The sequence below is a fragment of the Hyposmocoma kahamanoa genome, unplaced genomic scaffold (assembly GCF_003589595.1).
Source record: "Hyposmocoma kahamanoa isolate Upper Pololo Valley unplaced genomic scaffold, ASM358959v1 182, whole genome shotgun sequence".
Classification (NCBI taxonomy): Eukaryota; Metazoa; Arthropoda; class Insecta; order Lepidoptera; family Cosmopterigidae; genus Hyposmocoma; species Hyposmocoma kahamanoa.
Genome location: NW_020653713.1, coordinates 5,419,503 through 5,430,437, shown reverse-complemented (window position 1 = coordinate 5,430,437; position 10,935 = coordinate 5,419,503). Strand labels below are relative to the sequence as shown.

The 10,935-nt window shown below is 39.4% G+C and overlaps 1 protein-coding gene across 1 annotated transcript; it reads left to right on the top strand.

Annotated features, from left to right (window-relative positions):
• Positions 1 to 4,748: 4,748 nt before the first annotated feature.
• On the top strand, positions 4,749 to 6,454 carry LOC113226135. The gene is made up of 2 exons (XM_026458663.1): positions 4,749 to 4,798; positions 5,983 to 6,454. Exons 1-2 carry the CDS (start codon positions 4,749 to 4,751, stop codon positions 6,452 to 6,454), a joined length of 522 nt encoding a protein of 173 aa, XP_026314448.1.
• The last annotated feature ends 4,481 nt before the right edge of the window (positions 6,455 to 10,935 follow it).

Below are 10,935 nucleotides of genomic sequence, written 5' to 3'. Positions count from 1 at the left end.
AGTTAAAATTTTACACGAATTAATAAATTGCGACTTCTCTTTTTTAATTATTTGTTACCTTTTTAATAATTTTAGATATGTCTAAGGATGTATTACAATGTACAATCAACAGCCCATCAAGTACATTGACGTATCTTGTTCCGTTGCAATGGAGGCGATGTATGTTGTTTAAATTCTTTTATTTGATCGAAGAACGGAAGAGAACCCTTGCGCAATTGGCCATACAAAATCATAATAGTGACGTCATTGGTCTATCAAAACATTGAATCTCTAGAGACACAACATCGAAATTTCACAGGATAAGTAAGCACTATTCACAAATACCAACGATCATTGACGTCAGTATCATTATTTGTTACATTCGTTAATAGCCTGCAGAAGAAAAGTTGATAAACGTTTGCATTACTGAGCAAAATGTCTGCCACGCATCAATTGACAAAAGCACAATTTTCGCTCGAAAATGTTAGCCTGATATCTCTTTAGCCCGTGCTTTACAAATAATTATAACTCATTATTAAAAAAAAAAATTCCTCCAAAGCTAGCTCCGCTTTTATTTTCCTATACTTTCTTATCAATCACAACAGTGACACTCTCTTTTTACGATCCATGTCGCTACGTAGTTTAAAAAGCACGGTTGACGATCGTCAAAAGAATGGTCACTCGAACCGTGTCAGTGAGATGCCTTGCCGCACGAAATCGCATCGTAGTACTTCGCGTCGCAGTTTCCCGCGTTGCAAATTCGCATTGCGCATGGAAGTCCACATCAAAATGAATAATATGAGCCCAAACATAAGGTAGCTGAGGAGTTCCTCTCATCTGTCTGCTATTTCCATTGTTAGATCAGTTCTAGGTCTTCAAAGAATTTTACTTTCATTAGAATTACATCTATGTGGCAAGTTTCAATAAAATATAATACCAAATATACCATAAATGGGATTCATATCACTTAAACGTGATATATCTACTTCAAAGTTGAATGAGACCACTACTTAGGTTTTCCCTTATCAACAAAAAAAGAATCATCGAAATCAGTTCACAAATGTCGGATTAGTCGCGTAATACACAGACTCAAAAATACAGTCGGATTGAAAATCTCCTCCTTTTTTGAAGTCGATTAATAAATAATAATTGTAATTGCAACTAATTATCATTGTTTGGTCGCGATATCTCTTAGGTTTTGATGATACCTTGATGATACCTTTACTTCTAAGAAGGTTGACATCTTTAGACAAACTTGTGAAGTCCTAGTAAAAGTAGTAGAAGTTTTAGTGGCAGTAGAGCCTTTTGCCGCCAAGCCGTGATGTGAACGTTACTGCGTTCCGGTTTTGAAGGATGGCGGTGCTGGTGAAATTGCAGGCACAAGGGACATATCAGTCTATGTCTAGGGCGATAGATGCAGTGGCAGTGCCCCTCAGATCTTTGCGAATTAAAGCTCTAACGTGTTTGGTGTCACTTACCACTAGACCCACGACTTCTTCGTCCGGTCACTTGGTGTAATAAGGAAAAGTTCCCAACCCACACTTGATCTGATAGTGAGACCTATAATAATATAATAATAATAATAACGCACACACTCAACATAGCCCCGAACTAGGGAAACCCTGTGTCGCGGGTGCCATGAACACATACATAGACCGCCACAAATTACACCCAAACTCACGAGAGAACAATAAATGTAGGCCATACAAACATTTCTCCCGGCCCGGAAATCGAATCTGGGACCTCTGCGTGGCAGTCCGGCGTGGTATCCATTCGGCCACTGAGGCAGTTACATATAACGGATTAGTATTTAATGATGATGATTGAAGACCGAATTGTTTGTATTTTATTTTATTCGAAACAACAACAGCTATTAATAACGATTTACGTTGCATATTTTTAGGCAAAGCTAGTTAGCGCCAATTACAGTTGTCCACAGTTTCACTTTCAAAAATCTAACTCATGGTAAAAGTAAGGTAAAAGTTGACACCTCAAAAAGAAAAAAAAAAACAAATACAAAAATACCTACAATAATGAGCAAAAATGTAAAAAAAAACAAAAGTAAAGCGATGTGAAGTGTGCAATCCTAGTTCATAAATTTTTTGATTAAAATACGCATGATTCGCATCCTGTTTTCTACTTCCAGGTCGCAAAGTTTTCAAACTTCGAATCGTTGTCGAATTTTACCTTCCTTCACTATTCCTAAGTTGGTTCTATTGGTCGGCACTACTACCAAAATTCTTGAAAAGAGAGGACGTGTCCACAAATTCCAAATCACTTTCATTTCCTTCTTGTGAAACTTCACGTCGTTACTACGAGTATTAAAATTTTATAGTTATATAGTCCCTTTTTGGACGAGTATTGTGTTATTTAGTTTTATAGACAGTGTTTTATAATAATTGTAGCTTTGTAGTGTAATTTTATTTGTAACATAACAGTGTTTACGTTTGAAAATAAAAATTGGCGGTCATTTTAAATTTATATATATTGCAAAAGTTGACAGTGTTATTGATACGTCATAAACTTAAAAAATCAATTTAAATCCACTTAACTGCCTCCTTGGCCGAACGATTACCTTACTGGACTGCCACGCAGAGGTCCCAGGTTCGATTCCCGGGCTGGGAGAAATATTTGTGTGGCCTGCATATATTTCTCTTGTGAGTTTGGGTGTAATTTGTGGTTGTCTATGCATTTGTCCATGGCACCCGCAATACAGGGTTTTCCTAGTGTGGGACTATGCGTGTGTGCGCGTTAATATTATTATTAATTGTGTCAGTGTAGCACGAAATGAGCAATTGGTTACAGCCTTCATTTCCTAATTTATCATTTCTTACAAGTAAAACGAGCCTTGTGAATCGAGCCTTCTACATTCTCATTTCTCTAAAGTTAGGCTACACTAATTTTCATCAGCTGAACTATACTGTTATACGACGGAACTGCGCCTCTCCAGTACAGTGCCTGCAATGTTAAAATAGCAATATTGTACTGCAAACTTAAATTTTCAGCCGAAAATCATTACCAATACTAACAGAATGACTGAAAAGGCTTCGTATATCTGAAAACAAAGACCACTTTCACCACAATATACATTGTTCCTTAACGAAATAAAAATAGTGAGAGGGCTTCTTGGCAAACGTGCAGTGTAGTTTGTTTCAAACAATAGATGAATATTGGTAGCAGATACTCGAAAATGAACAAAGGGAGTAATTAGTTTTTGTACTTTATCGCTCTATATGGTGTTAATTGCAAAGTTTGTTTGAAACGTTTCAAATCGTTACACAAGAGCTAGACTTGTACATATAAATGTTAAAGCCATAATTTATTGCAGTTTGACAGTACTTTGCCGATTGTCACTTGTATCAAATGTGTAAGACTGTAATTTTTTCTGATACCAAAATGAGGGGACGAACAAATCGTATATCGGCTGGTAAGCGACATGTCTGTCCATAGTAGTTGCTACTCAGAGCTTTGAATCGCAAAGATCTGAGGACATTGCCGCTGTACGGCCGTCACCCTGAGACATAAGTTTTATTTTTATAACATCAAGTGAAGGGACGAACAAGTCGTGCGTCTGATGGTAAGCTACACGCCTGTCCACAACAGTTACAGTGCCACTCAGAGCTTTAAATTGCAAAGATCTGAGGGGCACTACCACTGCGCCAGTCGCCCTGAGGCATAAGTTTAATGAGAAATAGGCAAAATTCTTTAATATTATGTACAATTTTTTGTGTTGTTCGTGGGGTCCAGCATTCACTATTTCCATAAAAATTGGAAGACCCAAAGGCTGAATTACTTACCCCAAGTATAGCCACACAAATGGGGAATGCTGTTAACATTTTGGGACCCAGTTTTATCCATAAAACTTCATTCTGTTATTTAAATAAAAATTGTCTTAAAATAAATGCATAATGGGACCTTAATCGCGTAAATTCATTTTTTCAATCAAACCAACGTTTCGGACCCGTTACAGGTTCTGTGTTCAGGCATAATGTGACATACGCGATTTCAATGTGGGAAAAATAGTTTCATTTTAAATGTATAACGATTGCGAAAAACTGAAAAGATTAAGACGTAAAATACAAAGTTATATTTCATATTTGTTATTATTTTTTAATAATTCTGAGAAGTCCAATAATCCATACTTATAAAATCCATAATTGTATATCAACAAAAACAGCCGCCTCACGCCCCATTTGTTCCGTTTTCGTCCCAAATTTGTCACGTACGGGAGATATAAAAAAAGGTTTACCACTCGCATGCTGATTGCTCCTCATGTTATGTATTACATACCTAACAATGAAAGAAGGTTATTATATAAGGAATTTTCCTTTTCTGAGTGAAGGTCTTCATAAAAAAAACTTATAACTGATTGTTTTAAGTGATTACTAGTTACAGGTATTTATTTATTTGGTTATAGGTTATAGGTTTCTTACCACGGTATGAGTTTTTATTTTCATGATGTTTTAGAACAGTTGTACGCTCCATATTCATGAGTTGATTGGGAAATAGCAGTTGACAACTTTAAGAACAGACATACCTGTTTAACGTTTATCGTTAAGGGGATTATTCCATTAGTACCGTCGACGGTACGTCACTAAGCTTAAAATGTGTGTGTGAACGTTTCATCATAAAGACGGATTTAATTTTTTTCATTGCGTAAAATCCGATACTTAGAGCATACAAGAGCAACAATCAAAATAAAAGTGGTTTGACTTCAGTTTCATGTCTAGATATAGTGAGTGTGGTGTGTCGGGAAAAAATTAGTGACAATGATAACGCCACAAGACGTGATGAGGGTAGTCGTCGACGACGAAAGAGGGTAGACAGATATGCCTGCCCTTCAAACTGTCAACTGCCACTTGCTAGCAAACCCGTGATCGCGGAGCGTGTACCCGCTCTGAAATATATGGTGAACATAAGTCATACCGTGGTACCTGTAATTAATGATACTTGGTAATAATATTCAATAAAGCGTTAAAATAAAAATAAAAAAGTCGATATTTTAGTTATTTCTATGAAAATAGTTCTTCTGAAACTTAAACTTTAAAAATGTATTAATAAGTTGTTGCTACGCGTTATGCTACGCGTAATTCTACGCTTCATGCTACGTGTTATGCAATGCATTATGCTACGCGATCGCCTTTCTCAATTCGCTACGCTCCCGTAGTTACACAGTTAAGCTATCTGATAACAGCTGAATAAATATTTTTACAAAAATATATAAATATTGAAACTTATTTATTAAAATTACTTGCTACCATCTGTGGTTTTGGAATCTTGTATTGGGTACTTAAGTCTTTCGAAATTGTAAAGAAAAATTTCATATTACTTTAAAAATTTTACTTCCCAGCTTAAAACCTTTGAAAGCACGAATAATCGGCTTACGTCGTTACGACGGGGGCTTCCATGTTGTCCTTCCGTGATCAAATAATAAACGGTATAGTAATTCGATTTTTTATAATTTACTTTGATTTTCCTTTTGAAAATAAAAAATTTCAAGTACGTTTTTGCTCATTTATCTTTTGCTCTTTTACAGGTAATGACATAGTTGGTCGACGAATTATACTTCGAAATGTACTGGGTAAGATATCATCCAGGGAAGCAGGAAAATGAGTGATACAGCGTTCCGGTTTTGAAAGATAACAGTTCTCGTGAAACTACAGGCAGTGGAAGTATCACAATTTAAAGCTCTGAGTAACTGCAACAGTTACAGGTAGGCGTGTCGCCTGCGAATTATTATTGGCGCACAACTTTTTCGTCAATACAATACTTGAAAAGAAGACTTATTGTACTTAAAATAATTGTATTTTGTTTATAAGAAAATCCGACCTTAAAAGTTCGTAGAAATACATCTGTTTGCCAAGTTTTATTGAAATTGGTTACTACAAAGTGCGCGAAGTCGGATTCATTTCGAACAGTTAATTTAATTACAACGCCATCTGGTAGATTTAGATTGTACTAGTTGAAAATATCAAACAGTCCGCTTGGGTAAGGTTGATACAGGGTTGATGACAAGGCCTTCCGCACCATAGAGGCGATCCGCCCGGTTCTCGACCAGTGGGTCGATAGGAGACACGGGCTCCTAACGTACCGGCTTGTGCAGGTACTGTCCGGGCACGGCTGCTTCGGACACTACCTGCACAAAGTCGCCCAGAGGGAGGCTTCAACGTCCTGCCATGAGTGCGGCGATGCGGACAATACGGCACAACACACCCTAGAGGTGTGCAATCGCTGGAGTGAGCAACGCCGCACTCTGGCAGCGACTGTAGGGGGAAATCTCTCGCTGCCTAGCGTGGTATCTGCCATGCTAAGCGGCGAGGAATCGTGGGAGGCAGTGGCCTTCTTTTGCGAGGAGGTCATCTCGCAAAAGGAGGCCGCGGAACGGGTGCGCGAAGACGCAGTCGACGCGAACCCGCTCCGGCGCAGGCGACGGGGAAGAAGGCGAGTGCTGTTCGCTGCTCGCCTAATTCCCTAGTGAGGCCAGCGGACAAGAGACGGGGATCCCTTGCCCGCATTGCACGGTCTCACTCGTCGTCTAAGGGGATGGGTTAAGCGTCCGACCCTCCCCTCTTTAGCGCGGGAACTTTGGCAGAAGCCAAGGTGGCCGGGGGCATCGTTGTGGTAGAATCCTCGGGATCCCACGGTGCCCACAACAGCCGGCCAAGGGGGTGCGCCGGGGGTTTTTAGTGGGTATGCCCTCCATCGGAGGGTTAGTCCCACATAACCCTCGAGCCTCCCCGGGCTCGAGGGTATGCATAAAGCATTTCCCCCCGATAAAAAAAAAAAAAAAAAAGGGTTGATGACAAGGTGACAACAAGGGGTTGACAACACGCACGATTCCGTGGTGGAATGAGGAAGACTTGGATCATCGGCCATTTTAGAACCTGTTAATGTTAGTTTTGTTTGATAATTTCAGTTAGCTTCTTACACATATACACTACAGCGCGCCTGCGGTGCGTATGACGCAGATGACGCGCGTTTACGGCGCGTATAAAATACGTTTTATGCATAGGCTCTTAGAAAGGGCAAGCATAGAACTTGGCGCGTTATCGATTGAAATTCGTTTTAACCTAATCCATGTTTTATACTTTCGAATTATGCAGTGCAAAATGGATAAATGAATTAATTAACAATCGACTGACGTTATTATTTCCCCGGCGCCTGAAAGAAATGGCAACGAATGGTGAAGCATCCAGTTATGAAATAATTCCTGACTAAATCAGTGATTGGGGGTGTTTCGGTTGAGCGTGACTTTAGCTCCGGTACCTATCTGGAAAATAGGGTATGTACTGTACGTACACTAGGTGCAGTTCACCCGAGGCACTAGCCTCTCGAGAACCGGATGAAGTCAAGTGACAGAGGCCTGTGACAGCCTGTATAATGGCTGATCTGGGGTCTGTACATTTAATTAGAAATCTTAAATCTGTGCAGTAAGGCGGACACGGTCTAAGACTGCACGGAAGCAGCGACACGTAACTGCGAAATAATTGCTTTCGTTTGATCCCTTGCTGTATCGTTATTACTAAAGCTTTTAGTTATGAAAGTAATGTATAAGATATTTAAGTATTCACTCTTTAGATCATACTCTTTAGAAACACGATACTTGCTTTTACTTTAGTTCGCACGCGGTCCGCCCGTACTACCCAGAGCCGCCACGCTTCCCTCCTCCGCTGTAGTCCTGCTTCGGCCGTCAGACGTGGAGGTTTACACACAAGCAAGTCGCAAGGGCTTACACACGGCTTTAAAACCGTATGCCATATACACGGAGCGCATAAAATACTTAAAATCAATTAGCGCCAGAAGCTCGGTACCCTCTTATACAAATGTAAATAAAAAAACGTAACAATAGGTGCTATGCGGACGTAACAAAATGTTTCACGTATTCTCCCATTTTATATGAGTATGTAGCTACCTCGTGTACGTAATAGAATTCAATCAATTTCGTATTGAATCAACGTATGAAAGCAAATGGGGAGCTCTCACGCACACGTCTTTGTTTCCACAATATAACCGTATAAAACAACTTTATATTATATTGAAGAAAAACTGTTTAGATTTATCATAGACTTTGATAGATAGATATTTGATAAAACTTGCATAAGTGGCGAATTAAAAATGTTTTTAACATTTTAAATGAATATTTGTTAATAATAATGTAATAAGTTTATTTGTACATATGTATTTTTTAAGTACATCAGCCTCACACATCCACTGCTGGACATTGACTGTCTCTGACCTACATTTATTTCTCTTGTGAGGGGCTATGAGTGTGTGTGTCTATTTACATAAGTATCCCCCTAAGTATGTCAACTCTCCTGGTCATACATATGCCGACCGCATGCAGCCGCTACTGACCTTACTCAGGTCGTCCATCCATGTTGCTGCAGGGCATTCTACAATGTTTGTCTTGACGTGGTTGCCACTCTAGAATAAGGCTCTACTCACACTGGCGCAGAGTCGAAGCGTCACGACGTGTCATGTTTTTCTCCTATAGCATATTCATCTCTATTTTCCCATTGTTAAGGTACAAATTTGTGTTTTGCAAATATGGAATCGAGCTTCGACTCTTGGTAACATTCGAACGGCTTCGCGCGTCACTTGGGCGCCGTGAGGCTTCAGACGCCGATAACACGGTGATCCCGGCACACTAATGCGAGTGTCGTCGCGCGATGTAGTTGAAAAACAGGATACGATGTGACACTTCGACTCTGTGCCAGTGTGAGTTGAGTCTAAGTCTGCTCCATCGGTCATCAGCGCTACTGCAGACATGTCCAACGCACTGCCAATTAGGCTACCTGATTTTACACTTCTGTCAGTCGTTTTCCGAAGTATGACTTAATTAAGAATTCGGTCCATCAGAGAAACCCCATGCATAGTTCGCTCCATCGCACGCTGAACGACTTTATATTTGTGAATGAAGCTTGTTGTTAATTTTCACGTCGCTATTTCTGTGATTTTAGTAGCAGTCGAGCTCCTCGGGAAAAAATTCATCCAGGGAAATATATCATAATATATCAAATATATCATGTTTCAAAATTCATAGGTATTCACTCACTTACACTTGTCTCCCAATCAAACTCGAATCAATCTTTTCCCTTTTATTCTTGTCATTTTCTGGCTTTTTAAGGACATTCTAAGTCTAGTGTATAAACGACAAGGTCGATCACGTGTCGATCTACACTCGTACAATAAAACTGCGCCATTATTCTACGAATCTTACCTATTTCTACCGCCAAGCAGTAATATGAACATTACTGCGTTCCAGTTTGGAAGGGTAAGAGTGCTGGTGAAAATACATCATGGGACTTATCAACTTATGTCTTAGGGTGGGCGAAGTGACAGTGCCCTTAAAATCTTTGCGATTTAAAGCTCTAGGTGGCAACTGTTATGTACAGGCGTGTCGTTTACCACCAGGCGCACGAGTTGTTCGTCCCGTTGATATTATAAAAAAAATGTAATTTCTGCATTGTTTGTAGTTTGTTTTCGATATGTTAACTTCTTGGTGTTAACCAGATATTGCAATATACGAGCAGTAATAGTAGCTTAAATAATGAAAATAATGACGTAGTTTTAACATCACCTATTATAGTGGATGAGTCACCGGGTTCTTCCTCCAAACCTCAACTTCACCAGAACATACATTGGATGTCAATTGCAATAACGGAAATAATCCAATAGCTATTCACGCTGATTCAGTAAATGAGGAATCCAGTGAGGAGAGGTGGGAGAATACCGAAGCAAAGGATGAGGACATGGGGCCTGAGCGACCGATGCCAGTTAATGAGTCACCGACTACCGGGCATGAAAGTAATATTGTCGCCGCAACGGATAACTCGTCGCCCAATTCCCAAAGTCGTTATCAATTGCGACCTGGGACTAAATTTAATTATAAGTTTTTAATTGTTGCACGGTAAAATTCATTTGTATTTATTTGGTCTCAGGTTCCCTTAGTTATGATGGTATGAGATGACGTGTATGCGTGACGTCACCGATTTCTCAATCAGATTAATGTACTCGCCGATTGTTGCTTAGGGTGCATCCGACGTTACAGTAAAGGCACCCCCAACTATCTCAACTAACTAGAGAGATATTAATGTTTAAAAACTGCATCTGTGGCCAAATGGTTACCATATCGGGCTGCTACGCAGAGGTCCCAGGTTCGATTCCCGGGCCGGGAGAAATATTTATATCGCCTGCATTTATTTCTCTCGTGAGTTTACAATTTGTGGTTGTCTATGTGTGTGTCCATGGCACCCGCGGCACAGGGTTTCCCTAGTGCGGGGCTATGTTGAGTGTGTGCACTGTGTGCAAATACACATAATCTTATTTAGACAATATTTAATCATAAAAAGAATTCTTCTTGTACATTCGTCACGTAAGACACTCGTCTTTTTCATAGCTCCTTGAGTGATGCTCGTGTAACTAACCATGACAGCATTACAGTGGATCTGGCTAGACCTCGAATTAATGGTCCTATGACTTATATTTTGTAAGTGCTCATATTTTTTTCGCAATTAGATGAGTGGTACACATATAAATAAATAGTTGGTATTTCGTAGAATTACCCCTTAAAAGGAAAGCGATTGCCAGGTCATGCAAAATGGACTGATCAAGTATAAGGCTATAAACTACCACCAATATGGAACAACAAAGTTATCGACAATAAAAATATTTGATAGTAATTATTAATCACTATGTAGAGAAGAATAGAATATTCAAATAGATAGAGATAAGAATATTTGTTCATAATAAAGTGTGATTCCAATTCTGGCTGGATATTTGGAATATTATAGTCAATGGTTTTCACAGTAATTCTAGCGTTATCATAGAACTTATCCGGATTATGTCTTTGGTCTTTGTTATTTCGATGAAAGTCCCCTTTTTGCCTAACTTGTTTGTAGTACAGGTTCACGTCTTCTTTTTCTTATAATAACTGATAGTGAATAAATAATTAGG